At 41.6% G+C, this 24179-nt stretch overlaps 2 protein-coding genes across 7 annotated transcripts in view; both read left to right on the forward strand.

Annotated features, from left to right (window-relative positions):
- The window catches only part of Tmem120b (transmembrane protein 120B), a 68008-nt gene that overhangs the window by 11692 nt on the left and 32137 nt on the right, over positions 1-24179 (forward strand). For 3 of the 6 annotated variants that reach the window (XM_021729311.3, XM_013360482.4, XM_078039237.1), the window contains exon 1: positions 14099-14302. The exons of 1 other annotated variant lie outside the window; for it this stretch is intronic. In XM_021729311.3, the coding sequence (XP_021584986.1) occupies positions 14234-14302 (69 nt within the window). In that variant the 5' untranslated portion in view covers positions 14099-14233. Of the gene's footprint in view, positions 1-14097; positions 14303-24179 lie in introns of those variants that run through there. 2 more of the 6 variants (XM_021729310.3, XM_005329589.5) reach the window with 2 other exon arrangements.
- LOC101958870 (PEST proteolytic signal-containing nuclear protein) lies at positions 8186-9222 on the forward strand. The gene is made up of 2 exons (XM_078039222.1): positions 8186-8262; positions 8464-9222. Exons 1-2 carry the CDS (start codon positions 8201-8203, stop codon positions 8933-8935), a joined length of 534 nt encoding a protein of 177 aa, XP_077895348.1. The 5' UTR covers positions 8186-8200; the 3' UTR covers positions 8936-9222.

Genomic DNA, 24179 nt, shown 5'->3' on the forward strand with positions numbered 1-24179 from the left:
TGTTTTCTCTGTGCTTGTATAAATTGAGGTTTTTCATAGCCCCCTTCTTGAGTTTGATTAATTTGTTTAAGTGACTCACAGAACTTAGGAAAACATTTACTAATATTTACTGGTACATGATTAAGGATATTACAAAGGATATGGATGAATAAGGTAAGGTATAGGGAAGGGACATAGAGCTTCCATAACTTCGTTGGGGGCATCACACTCCAGTAACCTTCAATATATTCAGGTACATGAAAGCTCTCTGAGTCTTGTCTTTTTTTTTTTTTTTCCTGTACCAGGGACTGAGCCCAGGGACTTTTGCCGAGTCACATTCCCCAGGCTTTTTTTTTTTTTTTTTTTTTTTTGAGACAAGGTCTCACTAAGTTGCTTAGGACCTTGATAAATTGCTGAGGCTGGCTTTGAACTTGTGATCCTCCTGCCTCAACCTCCTAAGTCGCTGGGATTATAGGCAAGCATCACTGTGCCCAGCCCTTCTTCTTTTTTCTTTTTTTAAATTTTTTTTCTTTTAGTTGTAGATGGACACAATACCTTTATTTTGTTTGTTTATTTTTATGTGGTGCTGAGGATCAAACCCAGTGCCTCACATGTCTGAGGCAAGCGCTCTACTGCTGAGCCATAACCCCAGCTCCCCTTCTTGGGTTTTTTTTTTTTTTTTTTTGTAGTTGTAGATGGACAGAATACCTTTATTTTATTTGTTTACTTGTAATTTTTATGTGGTGCTGAGGATTGAACCCGGTGCCTCAAGCATGCTAGGCAAGTTCTCTGCCACTGAGCTATAGCCCCAGCCCCTCTTCTTTTTTTTTTTTTTAAGGAGACTTCATTGCATAGGCATGATTGCTGGTAGACTGGGTGGGAAAGCCAAGCAAAGCCTGCTGATTCAGATTCTTGGCCTCTCCATGGAACATGGAACATTCCTTCCTCCAAGGCATGAGGCAGGACCCCTCTGGAATGAAAGGGGTCTTATGACCTACTGTTGGAAGAGGTAGGTCAAAGAATTTCTTTACAACCATCTCCAAGCCAGAAAGGCAAAAGAGTAGTTTCATGACCTGCCTTGGGGTGGGGGGGAGGAGGAGGAGGAGGATCTATTATTTACTTTATAAACCTGTGAACATATCAAAGTGGATTTTTGTTGTTGTTGTTATTGTTGTAGTTGGACACTTTAGCCCCTCAAGGTGGGGGTTTTAAATTACCACTAAATATATGAATAAGTTTACCAAAAATGTTACCAATATTATTTGGCACTAAATTTACCCAGATGCATGAATTTCAGGGCACATGAATTATATAACTTTAATCAGTATGAACATGTTATATTTGGTCATACTTTAAAAAAATTTAACCAAATGTGATTTTTTTTTAATGAGTCACATCCCAGTCCTTTTTATTTTTAATTTTTGAGATAGTGTCTCATTAAATTGATTAGGGACTTGCCGAATTGCTGAAACTGACCTTAAACTTGTGCTCCTCCTGCTTTAACCTACTGAGTTACTCAGATTATAATCATGTGCCACTCGCCTGGCCCAAATGTGATTTAATATATCCATTTATAGGTATCCATTTAGTTCCCATAATTATCAGTTTAATAGCCATATAGCATTACATGATACAGGCAAACCATATAGGTAAAGCTTACTCAACCATTTCCCTAGAGTTGGGCATTTGGGATGATTCCAGTTTGTGGCTGATCTGAAAAGTGCTGCTATTATCTTTACATAAATTGCTTGTTATAATCTTTCGGACTATTTTGAACAAGAACATTTGTGGAAAGAAGATGAAGGAAAAGTCTCTGTATTTTTTTTTCTTTTTTTCTTTTGGCAGTACTGGGGATTGAACCCAGGGTCTTATACATGCTGGGTAAATCCTCTACCACTGAGCTACATTTCCAGAAAGTCCCTGGAATTTTAACTTTGCCTTGGACAGGTCTACTTTTTTTTTTTTTTTTTTTTTTTTTTAAGAATTGGCGGGGCTGGGGATGTGGGTCAAGCGGTAGCGCACTCGCCTGGCATGCGTACGGCCAGGGTTCGATCCTCCAGCACCACATACAAACAAAGATGTGTCCGCCAATAACTAATAAATAAATAAATATTTAAAAAAATTAAGAATTGGCACTAAGTATTTTTAGCCATGTATAAGTTAATTTAGCTATTTGTAGTTGGGTGATCTTGGGTAATTTCCTTTACCTAGTTATACCTTGGTCTGCAGCATTGTCTGGGAGTTTATAGAATTATAGGATCTTGAGCTTCTCCTAGAATCTTCTGAATCAGAATCTGTATTTTGTGGTACTGGTAATTGAAGTCAGGGGCACGTTATCAGTGTATCACTGGGTTTCATCCTCATCCCTGCCCCCCCCCCTTTTTGAGATATGGTCTTACTAAATGGCCTAGGTCAGCCTCCAAAATATCCTTCTTTCTCAGCCTCCCTAGTGGCTGATATTATAGGCCTGCATCACCAGTGATGAGTCAGAATCTATATTCTAATAACATCCCCAGGAGGTGGCTTATGGGCACCTTAAAAGTTGGAGAAATTGGGCTGGGGATATAGTTGGTCAAGTGATCATCTCACATGCACTACTAGGCCCTGGGTTCGATCCCACAAAAAAAAAAAAAAAAAAAAAAGGAGAAATCAACCTGGCATGGTGGCGCCCTAATCCCAGCAGCTTGGGATGCTGAGGCAGGATGATCATGAGCTTAAAGGTAGCCTCAGCAAAAACTGAGGCGTTAAGCAACTCAGTGACCCTGTCTCTAAATAAAATACCAAATAGGGCTGGGGATGTGGGGCTCAGTTGTCAAGTGCCTCTGAGTTCAATCCCCGGTACAAAAAAAAAAAAAAGAAACAAAGTTGGAGAAATCAAACCTGGTGTGCACTGGCATACATCTGTTTTTTTTTTTTTTTTTTTTAAAGAGAGAGTGAGAGAGGGGGACAGAGAGAGAGAGAATTTTAACATTTATTTATTTTCTCTTAGTTCTCGGCGGACACAACATCTTTGTTGGTATGTGGTGCTGAGGATCGAACCCGGGCCGCACGCATGCTAGGCGAGCGCACTACCGCTTGAGCCACATCCCCAGCCCCACTGGCATACATCTGTAATCCTGGGTTCAACCTCTCAGGAACAACAGTAATAATAATAAGTTGGAGAAATTTTGCTTTAAGAGTACAGATAGTCCCCCACTAATTATGGTTAGGCTTTAGATTTTTTGACTCTCTGGTGGAGGGAAAGCAATATGCACTCAGTGGGAAACAGCCGACATGCTACAGTGTGCTATGTTGCTACACTGTAATGATTGGTAGATTAGGTGTATTAAATGCATTTTGGACTTAAAGTTGTTTTCACCCTATGAGGTGTTTATTAGGATGTAACCCTGCTGTAAATCAGTGAATGTCTGTGCTGTGAATAATTATGGTCCTTCCATATAAGGTTGTCATGAAGAGTTAATGCACATTATATGGTATATAGAGGAGCACAGCACATATAGCTATGCAACCTTTTTTATTTTTTTTCTTTTCTTTTTGAGACAAGGTCTCACAAAGTTTCCGAGGCTGGCTTTAAACTATAATCCTCGTACCTCAGTTTCCCAAGCTGATTGTTTTACTTACAGGTGTGCCCTGCCATCCTGGACAGCTGCATACTGCTGTGTGTGCTACTTATGACTCTCTGCAGTTGCTAAGTCCTTAGGCTGGTGGTCCCTAAGTGGAGTGCCTTATAAGAACAAATGGGGGGGGCTGGGGATGTGGCTCAAGCGGTAGCGCGCTCGCCTAGCATGCGTGCGGCCCGGGTTCGATCCTCAGCAGCACCACATACCAACAAAGATGTTGTGTCCGCCGAGAACTAAGAAAAAATAAATAAATGTTAAAATTCTCTCTCTGTCCCCCTCTCTCTCTCACTCTCTCTTTAAAAAAAAAAAAAAAAAAAAAAGAACAAATAGGGGGACTGGGAATGTAGTTCAGTGATAGTTTCCTTGCCTAGGCTTGTGAGGCCTTGGGTTCAACTCCCAGCACTGAAAAAAAGAAAGAACAAAGTGGCTGGGTGGCGCATTCCTGCAATTCCAGAGACTCAGGAGGCTGAGGCATGAGGATCAAAAGTTTGAGGCCAGCCTGGGAAACTAGTGAAAGCCTGTCTAAAAATTAAAAAATTAAAATTTACTGGCAGTGTTACTAAGTGGTAAAGCACTTGACTAGCATGTACAAGACTGTGGGTTTAATCCCCAGCACTGCAAAACAAAGCAAAACAAGACAAAAGAAACCAGGAACAAATACATGAGAATTCCCTTGGTAGTGTGGGCAAGGGGTGGAGGAGGATGGTGTTACTACATACTTTCTCACTCATCATAATCAAAGTCCCTAAGAAGAGTCAGATTCAGCCCCAGGATATTTATGAGTAAGTCTGAAAGTGCCTGGGACAGGAACCCAGCCAGGGCAGCAGCCAGGTAAGACTTGATACTGCTGGCACCTGTGGAAGTTAATTTGATGGGAGTGTCCAGCCTGTGCTATCTATATCAAGGGCTCATGGATAGTAGCACATGGAGTTCTGATCCCACAGAGAGAACAGTCCCTCAAGTTTGCAACGTGACCTGCTGACTAGCCTGCCCCATGAGGTGACATATTTCTAGATCTCTCTCTGGGGGACAAGGCCAGCCTCTACTGCCCAGGGGCAGTTTGTAGCCAAAGGACCTGCTCAGAATGTGCAGCTCAAGCAGAGGCAAAGGGGCATCTTCCCAAGTCTTCTGTGGAGTAACATTTTATTCATCCTTTAGAACATTGTGTTTTCTTTTGATTCTGTTAATCCCAATTAAGTAAATCATTTTCTGCTTTCTGATATTCTAGTGATGTAACTAGTTTTTGGAATCTTCATGACACATTAATTCAATATCTTCTTTTTTTTGTTTTGTTTTATTTATTTATTTATTTTTATTTATTTATTTATATTGGTTATTCAAAACATTACAAAGATTGCAGAATCACATCGGCTACACATCCACATTTTTACATAATGCCCTATTAGTAACTGTTGTATTCTGCTACCTTTCCTATCCTCTACTATCCCCCCTCCCCTCCCCTCCCATCTTCTCTCTCCACCCCATCTACTGTAATTAATTTCTCTCCTTATTTTTTCCCATTCCCCTCACAACCTCTTACATGTAATTTTGTATAACAATGAGGGTCTCCTTCCATTTCCAAGCTATTTCCCTTTTATCTCCCTTTCCCTCCCACCTCATGACTCTGTTTAATGTTAATCTTTTCCTCCTGCTCTTCCTCCCTGCTCTGTTCTTAGTTGCTCTCATTATATCAAAGAAGACATTTGGCATTTGTTTTTTTAGGGATTGGCTAGCTTCACTTAGCATAATCTGCTCTAATGTCATCACTTCCCTGCAAATTCCATGATTTTGTTATTTCTTAGTGCTTAGTACTCCATTGTGTATAAATGCCACCTTTTTTTAATCCATTCATCTATTGAGGGGCATCGGGGTTGGTTCCACAGTCTAGCTATTGTGAATTGTGCTGCTATGAACATCGATGTGGCAGTATCCCTGTAGTACGCTCTTAGTTCAATATCTTCAGGAATCTCTAATTCATTTATCTCCAGAGGCCAGCAGATAACATGAATACATGGAGTAGGCTGGGTCAAGACAATAGAGCTCAGTGGGGATGATGGCAAATGACAGGCCTTGTGTGAAGGGGCATCTGTTACTCCCTTCTAAGCCAATTGCCATGCAGGAGTATGAGGCCAGTGTGATCACATCTTTCAATTTATCAAAAGAGACTGAATAAACTCAGAGTGATGGTGCATGTCTATAATTCCAGCTACTCAGGAGACTCTGGCAGGAGGATTGCAAGTTTAAGGCCAGCCTCAATAACTTAGCAAGGTAAGCAGCTTAGCAAGACCCTTTCTCAAAATTAAAAATAAAAAGGTCTGGCAGTATGGCTCAGTGGTAGAGTGCCTCTGGATTCAATCCCCAGTAACAACAACAATAAAAAAGAATGTCTAGATTTTTATATAAAATCTTTTTTTAATTTAGAAACTCTTACATAAATATTTATAGCAACTTTATTAAAAATCAACCCAGCGGCTGGGGTTGTTGCTCAGTGGTAGAGCGCTCGCCTAGCGCATGTGAAGCCCTGGGTTCGATCCTTAGCACCACATAAAAACAAATAAATAAAACAAAGGTATTGTGTCCAACTACAACTAGAAAATAAATATCTTAGAATAAAAAAATCAACCCAAACTTGTAAGAACCCAAAGGTCCCTCTACTGGCCATTAAACAAACTGTGACATACGCACATAATGAAATTGTGCTCGGGGGGAAAAAAAAAAAAAAAAGAAGAAAGGAAAGAGAAGAAAAAAGGAATGAATGACTAATATAGACAAGAGCATGGATGAATGGCAAATGCTTTATGCTGACCAATATGTAGTATCAGGAACCAGATTTACTTTCTTACTGGAAAAAAATTCCCCAAACAGACAATGGACATCAGTCAATAAAGGACAGTGATCCCTGAGAGACAGGAAACAAATGGATTTAGCCCTACAATTGTCCCAGCTTCCTGTCTTGAGAATTTCCAGGCTATAGGCAAGAGTGGGGGATTCCAGGTAGAATCTGGCAGAGGCCCTGAATTGAGAAGACAGGGCTGAGAGTCTGGGAGGACCAAGGAGTCTGGAGTTCCAGAGAAGAGACATCTGTACTCACATAATTCCCGAGGTCTGCAGTCAGCTCCCCACCAGCAGTCAGCTGAATACTGTCTGGCTCCTTCAAGTGAGGGCAGTGACCCAGGCCAGAAAAAAAAAAAAAAAAAACATCTGAAAAGGGTAGAGGTATAAGTGTGTGATACTTATGCACATCAAGGAGAGTGCTTGTACAGCAGGCAGCCTGGAAAACTTTATGATTCATGGGACATCTGTCTTACCTCAGTAGTGGGGAAAAATTAGCTCTTAACTAGGCACTGTTTGGGTTGCACTTAAATGTTAAAACAAGATGTATGGGTGGTGACACACACCTGTTAGCCAGTTTCTTGGGACTTGCAATCTTCCTGCTCAGTCTCCTAAGCCTGGGATTATAGGCACGTGCCCCTGTATCAGCCCATTTTTAGCTACTTGGGAGGCTGAGGCAGAAGGATCACAAGTTTGAGTCCAGTCTTGGCTATTCAGCAAGACCTTGTCTCAAGAAACAAAAAAGGGGTTGGGGCTAGGGTTCAGCAGTAGAGCACCCACCTAGTGCGTGTGAGGCCCTGGGTTCGATCCTCAGCACACATAAAAAGAAAATTAAATAAAGGTATTGTGTCCAACTACAACTAAAAAATAAATATTAAAAAAAAAAAAAGAAAAAAAAAGGACAGGGAATGTAAATAGTGGTTAAGTGCCCCTGGTATCCCACCCCACCAAAACAACAACAACAACAACAAAACCCAGAAACCAAAACTGGGAACTGGGGATGTAGCTCAGTGGTAAAGTGCCCCTAGGTTGGATTCCCAGTACCAAAACAAAACCCAAAATAGAATATGTTTAGAAATTCCAAAATACAAGAGAAGAAAGGAAGGATGAGGAAGGAAGGAGAAAGGAAAGGAAAGGATGAGGGGCTGGGGATGTGGCTCAAGCGGTAGCGTGCTTGCCTGGCATGCGTGCGGCCTGGGTTCAATCCTCAGCACCACATACCAACAAAGATGTTGTGTCTGCCAAAAACTAAAAATAAATATTAAAATTCTCTCTCTCTCTCTCTCTCTCACTCTCTCTTTAAAAAAAAAAAAAAGGAGGGAGAAGAATAAAAAGGAGAGAGGAAATACCTGAAAAGGAAAATTCACAGATTCCACAGTGTCTGACATATAATCAATAATAACCAGACATTTTATCAAGAGAAAAACAGATTAATCAAAATCACAGATTGCCAGGCATGGTGGTGCAAGCCTGTAATCCCAGTAGCTCGGGAGGCTGAGATAGGAGGATTGTGAGTTAAAAGCCAACTTCAGCAAAGGTGAGGCACTAAGCAACTCAGTGAGACCCTTTTTATAAATAAAATACAAAAATTGGGCTGGGGATATGGCTCAGTGGTTGAGTGCCCCTGAGCTCAATCCCCAGTACCAAAACAAACAAACAAAAATAGAAAAACAACAAAAACAAACAAAACCCATAGACGTTAAAATTAGACAAGGAATTTAAAATAGTTACTGTGGGGCGTAGCTGCAGGGGAGGCCACGGCGGGGAAAATGGCGGACGGGAAGGCGGGAGAGGAGAAGCCTGAAAAGCCGCAGCGAGTTGGAGCCGCCGGAGTTAATTCATGGGAGCCTCTTCTACTGCCACACAATCTCAGTTCCTGCTATATACTCTAACAAACAGTGGAAGAGACTGTTGGGTCAGTAGGTGACAACTGCAGAGGTATCTTCCTTATAACGATGCTTTTTGAGGTTGCTGCTCCCATCAATCTGCTCAGTAAAAATAGCTCATCTTGGTAAGTTGTTTCGACTTCACCAGGACCTGAAGAAGAAGCAGAAAAACCTATGAAAACTAAGACTGTTTCTTCCAGTAATGGAGGGGGAAGTTCCAGTCGCAGCGCTGAGAAGCGATCAGCTGAAGAAGCTGCAGACCTCCCAACAAAGCCTACAAAGATCTCCAAGTTTGGATTTGCCATAGGTAGTCAGACAACAAAGAAAGCATCAGCCATATCCATCAAACTTGGATCAAGTAAGCCTAAAGAAACTGTTCCAACTCTTGCTCCAAAAACCCTTTCAGTAGCAGCAGCTTTTAATGAAGATGAAGATAGTGAACCAGAGGAAATGCCTCCAGAAGCAAAGATGAGGATGAAGAATATTGGAAGGGATATACCAACATCAGCTGGATCCAACTCTTTCAATAAAGGAAAACATGGGTTTTCTGATAACCAGAAGCTATGGGAACGAAATATAAAATCTCATCTTGGAAATGTTCATGACCAAGACAATTAAATGATGTGTTTTGAAATTGGGGTATGGGGTGGGTGTAAAGTTAAAAGGAACAGTTTCCTTTTTTAAAGAATGGTATAAGACTATCCTTGGAGCCGCTTTTTTTTTCTTTTTCGTTTTTGTTTTTGTTTTGTTTTGTTTTTTAAGATTGAGTGGTACACTAATAAATGAGAGTTTGAAATTAGAGGTAATTTATGTTTTATATACAGATTTCAAGACATTTGCTAATTTTGTAGTTTCATGTGATTAGTTTCCAAAGGTTACAGATAATAAAGAAATCAGAAATGGTACCTTTTTAAGAATTGCATATTTTTTTAGGCACAACTATTAGCACATTAAGAGGGAAACAAAAAGTTACTATCTTTTTAAAACTGCAAGCAGTTACTCTCCTAACTTAACTCCCTCATTACCTAAAGTATCTGGTTCCAAGGAACAGCCTTATAGAGAGAAGGGAGTATTGTACTGAGAGGAAAATGTTACTGGACTATTGACTGATAATAAATTTAGATAAAATTAAAATACAGCTTTTTTTCCTTATGGGCATTTGTTTTGTTTCAAGTCATCATATACTAGGTATTGGCATTGCTATCAGTGGATACAAATGCTTAGCTCTTAAAAATGTTTTTATTTCTTTTTTAATTTTTATGTGAAGTATCGAGTATTTGAAATAGCCCACACACCTTAATGGGTCTTGTCTACCTTCATTAGTCTTCAAAGAACAACCATTTGCTACCAAAGTAAATCAGTGTTCTGAATGTGCTTCTCTTGGTTTTTATTCATAACTAGTTCCTGTAGGCATTTCCACCAGAACTTGAGGCAAATCATAAGGAAGCTGTTTCTTTTAAAATACAAACCACCACCAACAATTTAAATGTATATAATACTTAAGCATTTGGCTGGTTTTTATTTTTTAAAATGTATAAACACCAAAAAAAAAAAAAAAAGAGAGAGAGAGAGAGAGAGAAATTTAACATTGTATGAAGACAACATGAGAAGATGCACTTTCTGTAAGTTACTAACTTGTTAAACCCAATTTAAATTGAACTTACTGCAGGATTTCTTATTAGTATAATCCTATGGTTTATTTGATATATATATATATATATATACATATATATATATATATATATATATATATATATTTTTTTTTTTACTGACCAGCGTCTTCTCAAAAGCACATTTTAGGTACTAAAAATAGAAGGAAAGAAGATGCATCTTCAATTACATTTTATGAAATCTCCCACCACATATACTATTAAGATTTGTGTCATAAGGTGTTTGTTTTGTATTTTTGTATTGTATATGGACATTATTTTTTAATGTGACAAACACATTAAAAGCATAGTCACAGACAATAAAAATATGGTAATGTGATTTCCTTGAAAACTCCTACAATGTTAAATTTGGAGGCAGCTTCAAACTATTTTATTGGTGGTAATTAACTCACTGAGCTCTTTTAATTGGTAATAATTCCAGAGAAGCAGCCTGTATATATTCCTAACTCTTGTTCACTTGCATTTAAGTTTAGAAAGAGCCCCAAGTAAAACAATGGAAATGTATATACAACTATTAGTTCTTAACATGATTTAATTATATCAAGAAACATGAATTTAACTTACTTTTATGTAGGCAGACTATCCATTTTGTCCATTTTACTGTTTGTTAAAATAACATCCCTCTCCTACATATTCTTTTCTTGACCCAAATGAAATATTAACCTAAGGTCAAGATGAGGAGAGAGAAATGACTGAGATGAATGTCTTTACTAAAATACAAATAAATTTTGTCAAACTCAAAAAATAAATAAATAAATAAATTAAATAAAATAAAATAGTTACTGTGTTTCACATATTTACAAGGTTAAGTAGTGGTATAGAAGATATAAAAAAGATCCAAGTATAACTTCTAGTTGGGATAGGATTAATGGTGGATTAGACGTTTTTAGAAGAAAAGATTAATGAACTAGAAGACCACTAGGAAGTGAACACCAGGAACTGTCCTTTTTTGGTATGTGATCACATACATAACTATGTATTTATCAAAACTCATGCAACTGTACATCAAAAAGAGTGAATTTTATTATATATAAACTTTACTTCACTAAATCTTACAAAAAGTAATTCTTCGAATATGATGTCTGAAATTTACTTGAAAATAATACAAAAGGCAAACAAATGGGTAGAGATGTAGATAATATAAGATTGGCTATCAGTTGATGTGTTGAAACTGAGTGTTGGGCGCTGTTCTGTCTGCTTCTGGGTATGTCTGAAGTTTTCTCTATAAAGACAAAACAAAACACAGCACTGAGGATGTAGCTCTGAGGTAGAGTATTTGCCTAGTGTTCCTGAGGCTGTGGGTTCAATCCTTTTCACTACAAAAACAAAAACAAACAAAAGCCCATAAATGCTTTATGTTGGATTTTTAGACTCTCTAGAATCTAAACTCCATGAAGACAGAAGTTTTTGTCTTGTTTTGTTAGTTGCTCTATCCCCAAAGCCTGGAACAGTGACAACCACAGTGAATATTTTTAGAATAGATAAATGAGGGATTGTTTCTCTTCAGTTTCTCTCTCTCTTTCTTTCTACTACTTGGAATTGAAAACTAGGGGTGCTTTACCACTGAGCTATAACCCCAGCCATTTTTTTGTTTTGTTTTGTTTTGTTTTGAGACAGGGTCTAGCCCAGGATGACCCAAAATTTGGGATCATCCTGGCTCAGCCTCCTGACTGGCTAGGGTTACCTATGTTCACTGTGCCTAGCTCAGGTTTTTCATTCCGGCATTGGATCCTGGAAAGTACTTATGGAAAGACAGCAACCAAACTTCATGAACTTTATGCACTACCCACCCTAGGGTCTGATACTCACTTGCAATACAATAAACAGTTTTGAATATGATTGTCCATATCCCACCAATGAGCTTGGGTATGTTTGATTTATTAATTGATATATTACTTGTTTGGGAGTCACATATTAGAACCTTAATTCAAAATTATTTATTATTTTTTATTATTATTTTTTTGTACCAGGGAATGAATCCATGGGTGCTAAACCATTGAGCCACATCCCCAGCCCTTTTTATACTTTATCTTGAGACAGGGTCTTCCTAAATTGCTTAGGACCTTGATAAATTGCTGAGGGTGGCTTTGAAATTGTGATCCTCTTGCCTCAGCCTCCTAAGCTGCTAGGATTACAGGTGTGTGCCACTGGTTAGATCTTAGGAAGATTGCATCCCCTTTTAGGCTCAATAAGGTTTCAAGTGCATATGTGTGCATATGTGCTTTTTTGGGGCAGTACTAGGGATTGAACTCAGTGGCACTTTATCACTGAGCCACATCCCTGGCCCTATTTTGTATTTTATTTAGAGACAGAGTCTCATTGAGTTGCTTAGCACATCACTTTGGCTTTGAACTCATGATCCTCCTATCTCAGCCTCCTGAGCTGCTGGGATTATAAGTGTGCGCCATCACAAGTGGCTCATATGTACATTTTTTCTCATTCTTGGAGGCATCTATAAACCCAAAACATTGTGAGTCTTTCTTTTTCCTCCCCTCCCCTCCTCTTCCTCCTCCTTTTTCTTTTTTGATACTAGGATTAAACTCAGAGGGGCCTACCCACTGAGCCACATCCCCAGTTCTTTTTATTTTTTATTTTGAGATAGGGCCTTGCTAAGTTGAGAGACTGGTCTTGAATTTGCAGTCCTCCTGTCCCCGCCTCTCGAATTGCTGGGATTACAGGTTTACACCACCACACCTGGTAGTATTGTGAGCCTATGGTGGGTGATCTTTAAAGTTCATTTCTTCCATTCACTCAACAAATATTAATTGAGTGTCTACAATGGCTGAAACTGGAGATTCAATGACAACCAAGACAAAAATGAGTTCCCTGAGATCTCATGGAGATTATTCACGCAAACAGGAGATATACAACAGATTTGGGAACCAAACCACTTCATATAATGTTTAACTTGCATGAAGGAAATAAAGCAGGCAATATATCAAGTGACTTGGGGGGAAGTGTGAACTTCTGGTGGTTCATGGAGGGTCTTTGCTCAGAGGTGATAATTCTAGCCTCAGATGTGACCTTATTTAGAAATGGAGTCTTTGCTGATGTGATTAGTTGAGATGACATACTAGAATAGATAACAGGAGAGGACACACCAAAGGTCATCTGACACAGATCTGAAATTGGAGTGGTGAAGCTACAAGCCAAGGCACACCTAGGATGGAAAGCCACCACCATAAACAAGGAAAGATTCTTCCCAGAGACTCAGAGGTAGCACGGCCCAGCTGACACCTTGATTTCAGTCTTTCAGCCTGAAATACACTTGAGAGAAATACATTTCTATGGTGTAGGCCACCTAGTTTGTGGTACTTAAATCATCCAGTTTGTAGTTACCACAGCCCTAAGAAAATAATACAGGTTTCAAATGAACTGAGACTCTGGTCATGAGAAAGAGGGAACCATATGAGAATTTAGAGGGAAGAGCATTCCATGCAAGGCCAGGAGGACAAAAAACAATGGCTGGAGAGCAAGATCTGTCATCAAGGTAGGAGATGGGACTGAAAAGACAGGTTGGGACAGATTTGTAATTTTGCAGAGGAGGGAATGTAACTGGATTAAATTAGTTAGGAGGATGTTGTGTCAATCAGCGAGTGACAGAAATAACTGTTAAGAGTCACCCAGTGTCTTAGAGGGCAGGAATCTAGAATGTATAGGTTGCAATAAATAATAATATGAAATGACAGGCTTCCCTGCCCTGTCCCCAACCTTGCTACATGGGCATTGTCAACTAGCATTCCAGGGCACTGGCCATGGGCCAGGTTGGCAATGTTAAAGGGTACTGGTGGTAATAGTGAACTTTCATCTCTCCCCAAATCTTTTCAACCCCCACCAGCCACGCTTCCCAAATCACAACCTAAGTAACATTAGCTTTGTAAAAGCAAAACTCCTCAGGCAACCCGTCAGAGAAGGGAGGGATCCTGGAGGCGCCGAGATACTCCCAAGGGGGCAGCGGCAGACACAGCTAAGCCCAGGAAAACGACTTAGTACGGGACGGGCACTCTGAGCGCAGTACAGAGCTGAGAGGCGTGTGCGCACGCGCAGAGCCCGGTCTCTCAGGCGAGGGGGTGGGGCGGGCGCCGGGGCGGGGACCGTGACGTCAGGTGTGCGCGTGGCTCTGGCTGCGCAGGAACAGCTGGTGCTTCTGAAGGCGGCGGACTGGCGGGCGGGCGTGGGGTGTTGGTGGTGGCGGGGCAACGCTGAGGGAGCAGCCTCGGCCGCCACCGCCTTGCACCATTGCACCATGTCGGGGCAGCTGGAGTGTTGCGAGCGCGAGTGGCACGAGCTGGAGGGAGAATTTCAGGAACTGCAGGTAGGGCCGGACCACCTAGTCCTGCAACTCTGCTACTTGCAGTGCAGTGTCTTCCCCTTCCTTCCCTCCCGCGGAGCCGGGGAGGTGGGGCGATTAGGGACCCAGAGTGCTCCTGGTTAGCCCCTGGGCGCTGATGGTCCATGGACCAACCCCCTCCCATCTCCCAGCGTTTCAGTTCTTTACCCTCCTGGGGCGACCTGTCGAAGACCCCATTCTCCTTCCATCTCACCTGCTCTTTGCTCTGAGTACCTTATTCACTGTAGAAAGTTGGTCTGTGGCCTCCGAAAGCAAATTCCAGGTTGTGCCCATGTGGATCAAGTCTGAAGAGGCCGGTAGGTGCTAGGATTCAAAGGGAACAGCTCAGCACCCACTGCCGCAGGGGTCTCTCCTAATGCCACCCACCATATCTGCTTTCAGCAGCTTGATCACTCCTCTCCCTCTGGCAGGGCAGCTGTCTCCTTCTGCAGCTCCATTTTGGGAGATGTGTTTGGGAGCAGTTCACCTTGAACCCCTAGACTGTGCTTGGGGATTAGGGATCCCCATTTCCTGCCTTTGGGAACTCTAGTGTGATGCCTGCCTCTCTAGGCTGCTGCAGATTGTGTTTGTGTTGTGGTTGGCACTTTTCAGTTCTGACAGCTGGGCTGCCTCACCCAGTCATAGAGGCTGCACCCAACCTCACCTTTCTGGCCCAGAGATGTACTCAGGTGGGGTGAGGGTGGGTGTATGATGCATCCCTTAAGAGAAGGACATTGCTGTCAGGAGTCCCATCGGTAGCTTTGTTCCTGATAGAGGCCTTAGCTACCTACTTTGATGACTAAAGATGCCCCAGGAAATCTTGGTGATAGACCAAGAAAGACCCAGGGACTATATTTGATGTTCATTCTCCAACCGCAAGGTTTTTTTTTTCCCCCCAGGGGTTATGCTTTGTTTGCATGAAATCACATCACACCCCTGTTCCACTCCCCTCTTCTCTTCATTTGGAGCACTGACATTTTTCCTGTCCATGTAGCTATTGTCTGTAGTTGGGTTACAGTGTCCAGAGGAGGTGAGAGGAGGTTGCCAAGGGTGTGATGGGCCTTTCTAAACATGAAACTGTAGGTCCCAATCAGTGGATAGGGGGTGCTGGGAAGCCTGGGCAGGAAATGAGGTGCTGTTTCAGCCATGTGTAGAAGAGAAGGTACCCAGGACTGTCATCCCTTTCTTTGCTTCCAGCATTTTCTTCAGGTATAGAGCTTGGATTCCTCCTGGTTCTTAGGGGACACTTTTGGTTCCACCTTCATGGAGAAGACTAATTCTGCTTTTTTAGAGATGTATATTGCCCAGTCTGGCCTTGAACTCTTGGGCTCAAGTGACCCTCCCACCTCAGCCTCCTCAATAGCTGGGACTACAGGTGCATGCCACCGTGCCCAGCTCAGCAACAACAACTTCTACTTATTTTTTTGGTACTTGGAATTGAACCCAGGGCACTCGGTGGAGCTACATCCCTGGCTTTTTAATTTTTATTTTGAGACAAGGTTTTGCTAAGTTGCTGAGGCTTGCCTCTAATTTGCCATCTTCCTGCCTCAGCCTCCAAGGCACTGCTATTACAGGCGTGTACCACCACGCCTAGCTCTCTAAGTCATGTCTTAAGGCTTTGTCCCACTGAACTCTAAGCTCATGTCCAGACATGGAGTCACAGAGTAAATCTTTTTTTTTTTTTATTTTTTTTAAGAATTTTTTTTTTTTTAACATTTTTTTTAGTTCTCGGCGGACACAACATCTTTGTTGGTATGTGGTGCTGAGGATCGAACCCGGGCCGCACGCATGCAAGGCGAGCGCGCTACCGCTTGAGCCACATCCCCAGCCCCACAGAGTAAATCTTAAGGTCAGGAGCAGAAAAGAAGAGATGTGCTGTGTGGAGCTTTTGTTGTTGTAACTCCTTTCCTTTGCCCTGCCTCAGACTAGGAGGGGGTGGGGGGGAGGAGGAGGAGCCTTAAACTTCAGAGCTATGCAATTATTGCAATTAACAGCAATTAGAAAGCAAGTCTTGGCAGGAAGAGGTTGCAAAGTAGTCCTTTGATTTGTTGTTATGTTCCTTTTGATGTCTTGGATGCTCAGGTGTGTCAGGGACAGAGGCATTGGGAACTGAGTCTGGACTTTATCCCTTGGTGTTCAGCAAGGGTTGTAGTGGAAAGAATGACAGCTGCTCAGTTCTTTAGAGATGGTAGATTGGATCTTACTTTGGGGAAGAGGTTACAGGCTGGTTACAGGCTTTGGTGGTCAGCTGTTGGGTCAGAGGCTGGTGACAGATGGCTTCCTGGGGGTCCAGATCATTGACTGGCTAGGCATGGTGGCTTATGCCTGTAATCCCAGTGACTCAGGAGGCTGAGGCAGGAGGATCATGAGTTCAAGGCCAGCCTCAGCAAATTAGTGAAGCCCTAAGCAACTCAGCTTGACCCTGTCTCAAAATAAAATACAAAAAAAGGGCTGGGGATGTGGCTAAGTGGTTAAGTGCCCCTGGGTTCAATCTCTAGTACCAAAAAAAAAAAAAAAAAAAAAAAATCATTGGAGCAAAGCACCACCTACATCTTTAATTCATAGATGAGGAAGCTGAAGCTTGGACATGCTCATTGATTGAGCTGGCCTCACACAGCTATTTAGTGGTAAAATTAGTTCTTCACATGTTGGGAGGCTCCTCTCTGTCTTCTATACTTCTGAGATCTCTGAACTCCTGGTCTGAAAGTCCCTGGAACTGCATGTAATGAGTTGGGTGTGTGTTGTGAGTGTATTGGACAGAGACTCTGACCTGAGACAGTGACTGAGGAACAAGGAGGTTACACAGGGAAGGGTGAGGTTAGAGGTTACAACTAAGAAGGTAAACAATTAGAAAGGACTTTTTTTTGCACCAGAAAATCCTGGTCAGTCTAAATTTTCCTACATCTGCCTGAGAATCTGGGATTTGGGGGTTTCATGTTTGCTTCTGTCTGATTTTGGTGTCTTTGTGTTTTATCTGTTTCTCTTTTTGAAATGAAGGAAAGAGGAAGCCCAATTCTCAGACTCTGGAGGATTTGAAAGGTCTTTGGAACTTCCCCTCCTTCACAGAAAGCCCCAACAAGGTCTGGGACTTCAAGCGGAATGTTTTCTAGAGAATCAGTTTTCTTCAGGCTTAATTTGCATCTGGATTCTGGGGAAAGTTGTTGCCATGACGATGTAGTTTTTGGGCAGTTGGGTTTTGGCCAATCTGGTGAATTGATTATCAGCCTGAGAACCTGGCCTTTTGACCTATGGTGTGACCACAGAAGGTCAATTACCAACTCATGGCAGGTAATTTAATGAGCAGTTCCTTTTTTATATCCCTGGAAACCTGACCCTGTTCCTCCCAGCATAGGAAGAAGTAGTCTAAAGCAGCCTTTCCTAAATCCCGATCTCACAGGGTGACAGGGACCTTATAAAGACCTTGACTTTTTACTGACAGTCAAGTGGGCATCTCTCTGGCTGCTGTGTATAGAATACACAGGGAGGGGCTGGGGGTTATATCAGTGGTAGAGTGCTTGCCTAGCATGCATGAGGCCCTAGGTTCCATTCCCAGCACTGCCAAAACAAAACAAAACAAAACAAAAAAAACAGGGAGGTGGGCTAGAGGCAGGAAGTTCAGTACTATCTCATTAAAACCTCATAAAACAGATCCTGTTACCCCACAGTTGCACTTTTACTGTCAGTTGAAGTGGGTATCTCTCTGGCTGCTGTGTATAGAATACACAGGGAAGGGCTGGGGTTATATCAGTGGGAGAGTGCTTGCCTAGCATGCATGAGGCCCTAGATTTCATTCCCAGCACTGCCAAAAAAAAAAAAAAAAATACAGGGAGGTGGGCTAAAGGCAGGAAGTTCAGTACTATCTCATTAAAACCTCATAAAATAGGTCCTATTACCCCACAGTTGCACTTTTTACTGTCAGTTGAAGTGGGCATCTCTCTGGCTGCTGTGTATAGAATACACAAGGAAGGGCTGGGGATGAATAGGGGAGTATATACCCCCACTTACTACTCCTATTACAGATATCACTAATTGATCCTAGCACATGACTCAGAACCTTTCTCAGTAGAGAATCAATATATTTCATGTGAACTCAACTTGCCAACCCGGGTAGTGTTTCTGTGGTGACAGGTCCTAGTTAAGTATAGACAGCATCCAAAAATCTATTCTAATATGATTTCTTAGAAAGCAAGCTATGTAAAAGTAATCTCATGAAAATTTACTACCAGCAAAAAGCACATCAGAAGGCACCACACTTTGGTGGTATCCATGGCTCTGTTGTAAATTACCAGATTGCTACCTTCTAACACTCTTTGGCCAGAGCCCTGTTTGTAGATTCCATGAGATTCCTGTCTGGCAATTCTTTTTTTTAAAAATATTTTTATTAGTTATTGATGGACTCTATTGATTTATTTGTTTTATATATGGTGCTGAGAATCAAACCCAGTGCCTCACACATGCTAGGTAAGTGCTCTACCACTCTACCACTGATCTACAACCCCAGCCCATGTGTAGCAATTCTTACAAGAAATTTTGACTCCAGAGGTTTGAGTCCCACGTTCTGGATCTCATGACCCAGCCTAGTTGTGTTAAGAAGGTGCTGCCAGATGTTTCACAGCCTTGCTGGGACCTGGACTCATTAACCTTACCTTCCCTCTGGGGTGGAGTGTGGGACCTCAAAGGACAGGGGAGGTGGCAGAGCTCCCATCATCCTATGTTGGAAACTTTCTTGTTTGTGTTTCCTACATATGGAGAATGGTAATTAGACATGCAGGAAAGATGCAAGGGACATCACAACTCACAAAGCTGATGTTAGCACAATTCCTTTTATTTTTTTTTCCTAATCCAAATGGAATCCTATCTACATTTTTATAAATAATATATATACATACAGTTAAAAACTTTGTAGCAGATCTGTACAATAATGTTTATGACTGAACATGCAGAATAGAGGTATCAATAGAATAAATTGGAGATATATATATATATATATATATTATAGTTGTAGATGAACAGCATGCCTTTATTATTTTATTTATTTATTTTTAATGTGGTGCTGAGAATTGAAAGTGCCTCATATGTGCGAGGCAAGCACTCTGCCACTGAGTTACAGCCCCAGCCCTGGACCTAGACATATTAATGTTGAGCAAAAAGTTGCAGTTGTAGATAGGTATGTACAATATGCCTTTTATAATAAAGGTAAAAACATTCAAAACAACATTATGAATCAGGAAAGGTGGTGTATGCCTGTAATCCCAGTGATTTGGGAGGTGGAGGCAGGAGGATCCCAAGTTAGAGGCCAATCTCAGCAATGTAGCAAGATCCTGTCTCAAAAAAGGACTGGCAGTGTAACTTAGTGGTAAAGTGTTCCTGGGTTCAATCCCGAGTACCCAGCAAAAACAAAAACAAAAAGCCAAAACAAAACAAAAAGTAACTATGTTTTATTTAATGATACATATGTATATGGTACAGGTGTAAAAGGGGACCAAATTTAGTGTAGCAAAGCCCTGGCAGGAAGCAAGCAATTTTGTCAAAAGCATCTTACTAAAAAGAACAGAGGATTTTCAGAGGTGTGGGCAGTTTAAGGGGGAGGCTCCTGTAGTTGGCCACAGCAGGGAGTCATTACTTGTCCTGTCCCTAAGAGGAGAGCACTGGGAAGGTGGAGTCATCTGAGCTGGCCATTGCTTATTGCTGGGGAAGAGGAGCTGCAGTCAAAAGCTCTAGTGGTTGAAGGATATACTAGAACAGGAAGGAAGTAGGAAGAACAAATGTTCCAGCTTCTCTCTCCTCTCACCTTCCAGTCCTCTGCTTGAGACTCCCATTGGCTAAAGCCAGCTCAGGGGCAAAGCAGGAGCAATCCTTAGGGAGAGGGGAGCAATGCTGAGGGAGAAGGGAGCAATGCCTACGTGTCAGAGAAAGAACCAGTATAGGGTGCAGAAGTGAGGTTGTGGCAGAGCATTTACTCAGCATGCACAATCCCCAGCACTACCAAAAAAAAAAAAAAAAAAAAAAAAAAAAAAAAAAAAACCACAGGGGGGAAAAAAAACATTTTTGTGGGTAGAGATAGGAATACTGTCTAGGAATAATATAGGTCCTTTCAACTCTCTTTGCACTACTCTTAAGGGTGAGAAGGTAGGTATTAATTATGGGATTGTCTGTCTTTTTTGTATGCCTGAAATATTTCATAATGAAATAAGCAGTAGATTAAAAAATTATAAAGAAAAATAGCTCTGTAGGCTCAATGTCAGTCATTTATGAATTAGGACCACAATAGGACATCATTTATGACAGAATCAAGTCGTGTATTAAGATTCTGTTTTTGTTCTTAGAAAACTAAACATGTTAGCATTTGACTCATTGCTGGAAATATTTTCTTTATAGTTAACCCCTTCACACACAACCCTAGCTCCACCTTTAGGTGTTCTATCAAGTGTTTATTTGTTTGGATTGGTCTTGAACTAGATAGATGGGGGACTGGGGCCTGTTTGGGGCTGCAGAATGGAGTCCTTTCCTCCACAGTTGTCTGTCTGCATTGTTGCCTGGGGCACTCGGGGTTATTTTTAGAGGTAGCAACTTGATGTGGGAGTCAATCACATTTAATAAGCTGGTTTAAGAAGCAAATGGCTCTGTCTGCAGAGAGCTGACTCCCAGTTTGGGGTGAGTATCTCCTAAGATCCAATCCAAATGCTTCCAAGGTTAGAAATAAAAATAACAGTTCAGCAGTTTTGAATTTTCTTTAATTTTTTTCTTTTAAAATTGGTACACGGCACATTTTACCACTGAGCTACATCTCTGTTCCTTTTTAAATTTTTTTAAATTTTGAGATAGGGTCTTGCTAAGTTTCTAAGGCTTGCCTCAAACTTGTGATCTTCCTGTCTCAGCCTCCCACGTCACTTGGATTACAGGTGTGTGCCATTGCACCAAGTTAGAAATTTACTGTACAAACCAGCAATTCCATTCTTAGGTATCTACCCAAAGAAATGAAAATACGTCTACACAAAACTGGTACGTGAATGGGCATAGCAGCATTGTTCACAATAAGCCAAAAGTAGAAATAAGCCAAATGTCCAACAACCAGTATATCTGCTGATTAGCAATAAAACAATACTGATATATTCTATCATAGAAAAACCTCAAAAAATTATGCTAAGTCAGAGAATCCAGATGCAGAAACCACATATTATAATGATTCCAATTATATGATATATCCAGAAAAGATACATTTATAGAGACAGAAAGGAGATTAGTGGTTTCCAGGGGCTTGGAAGAGGAGGAAATGGGGAATGACTGCTAATAGACATTCTAAATCTTATTGGGTGATGGCATGAATGTTCTAACACTAGATGTTGTGATAGTTGTAAAAGTTGGTAACTGTATAAAAGTCCCTAAATTCTACTCTTCACGTGGGTGAATTTTATGGTGTATAAGTTATCCACCCCTGAAGTTGTTTAAAATAATGCTTTAGAGTCTTAGTTGGTAGAAAAACCTGGTGTTGGGTGTTCAGAGATCTATATTTTGGGGTTTCTGTTTAGTTGCTAGTTTGATGAAGGGATCATTCAAGCAGGCTTCAGATCCTTGGTTTTGGTGTCTTTAAGTAGGAGTGCCTTGGGCAAGAGGTGGTAATAATGACGCCAGGGTTCTCAGCTTCTCTTCTTAACTAACATGGTTAAGTTTGCCCAGAAGGAAACCTCCCTTCTTTGCCCCCTTTATCTGGATTCTGACACTTGCCTCTGCAGTGAAGACTCTAAACCCAAATTGGCAAAGCATCATGGGACAGAATGGAATATGCTTCCGCAATTGGGAAGTCGAGATGCACTGTCTAAAGATGGAAGCAGATTCAGGGACTCCAGGAAAATCACTAGGCTCAAGCTTCACCTCCCTCTCAGCCTCATTTTCCCAAGTTGGATTCATTCTCAGGCAAGGTCCCCAAATTTGTCAAGACAGCCCCATTTTGAGCTCTCGCCTCTAGCTTGCCACCTTCAAAACTACAGGAACAGAGCTACTGCTTCTCAGCAGTTCTCATACAGACCCTGTACTGACTTTTCTTGGTCTGAATGTCATCCTTGAGTTAGCCAGCTGGGTCAGGAGGCTGATGTTCTGGTTGGCCAGGCCTGGTTCATGCGCCTTCCTCTGGAGCCTGGGGCAGGGCCAGCCCCACCCTAGCTAGATCTTGTGGACAGAATATGGGGAGCGATGAGTTTCTAAAGACACTGAATGTGAACCAGAGAGGAATAACTGCCTGTTAGCAAAAAACAACAGAAGGCTTCCATCTGGCCTGCTGGCTCCATCCGAGGAGGGCAGGGTGGTTTGGATGAGAGGCAGGCTTGGATTGCTTTAGTTGGCTCATCTGCTTCTGAGAAAAGAAGCTCACAGAACAGGTCCCACTGAGGGTGTGACGGAGACATCCTTGTGTGCAGAGGGAATATGGGAATAGTTTCATCTGTACTTGCTAGGAATGCCCATGGACAGTGTATCAAGAGACAATTAAAAAAGGGTGTTACCAGCTGGGGACCATGGCACATGCCCATATATTCCTAGTGTTCAGGAGGCTGAGGCAAAAGGATTGCAGGTTCAAGGTGAGTCTGGGCAACTCAGGAAGACCTTGTCTCAAAATAAGGAAGGACTGGGGATGTAGTTTGGAGGTAGAGCACTCGCTCAGCATGTACAAAGCCCTAGGTTCAATCCTGGGCACTGAAAAAAAGAAAAAAAGGAAAAATCTAAAATAAACTGATGCAGCCATTGTGGAAAACGGGATTGTGATTGCTCAAAAAATTAAGTGCAGCATTACCATATGATCCAGGAGTCCACTGCTGAGTATATACCTAAAAGAATTAAAGGCAGGATCTTGAAAAAAATTGTACATCCACACTCAGCGGCATTATTCACAACAGCCAAAAAAGTGGAAGCAGCCCAGGTGTCTATCAGTTGATGCACCCTTACAAGGGGACATGGTTCAGCCTTAAGAAGAAAGGAAATTCTGATACATGCTGCAGCATGATGCACCTTGAACACATTATGCCAAGTGTAAATGAACCAGTCACAAAGGATAAATGCTGGATGCGTCCACTCACATTGTGCCTGGAGGAGGCAGATTCGTAGAGACAGAACATAGAATGACGGTTGATGGGGGCTGGGGAAGGGGCAGTGGAATTATTGTTTGGTGGGCTCGTTTCATTTTCACAGGAAGACAAGTTCTGGATGGTTGCACAACGGTGTGAATGTACTCAATGCTACTGTATTGTATACTTAACAGTGATCAAGATGATCAGTTCTATGTTATGTATGTTTTTCACAATTAAAAAAATGAGAGGGATGAATGTGGTGTATGCCTGTAATCCTAGCAACTCAGGAGGCTTAGGCAGGAAGATGGCAAATTGAGGCCAGCCTCAGCAATTCAGAAAGGCTTTAAGCAACTTATTGAGACCTTGTCTCAAAATAAAAAGAGTTGGGTATGTAGCTCATTGGTTGAGTGCCTCTGGGTTCAGTCTCTAGTACCAAAAAAAAAAAAAAAAAAGACAACTCTGGAAAAAAGTAAGGTTACAAAACATTAATCAATAACTTTTTCTATTGCTTGCAAAACTAGCACAAGGGTGGAAACTACAAAGACTTGGTATAGGTAAGGAGTACTTTAGGGACAGAGTATTTCACATAAAGTTCTTTGTTTCTGACTTTCCCACCCAGTTTGCTATTTTTATGGCTAATAGATTCTGAGCCTTGGAGCCAAGACTTGGAGTGACCAAGTATGTGGCCCATGTATGTGGTCTCCAGGATGGCATCTCCCTAGGAAGTGACTCTGGCCTATGGCAGAGTGAGACAACTGCAGGGGAGTAGGAATGACCCCATATGCCAGAGGACAAAACTATGG

This window comes from Ictidomys tridecemlineatus, chromosome 2, assembly GCF_052094955.1.
Source record: "Ictidomys tridecemlineatus isolate mIctTri1 chromosome 2, mIctTri1.hap1, whole genome shotgun sequence".
In the NCBI taxonomy this organism is placed as follows: domain Eukaryota; kingdom Metazoa; phylum Chordata; class Mammalia; order Rodentia; family Sciuridae; genus Ictidomys; species Ictidomys tridecemlineatus.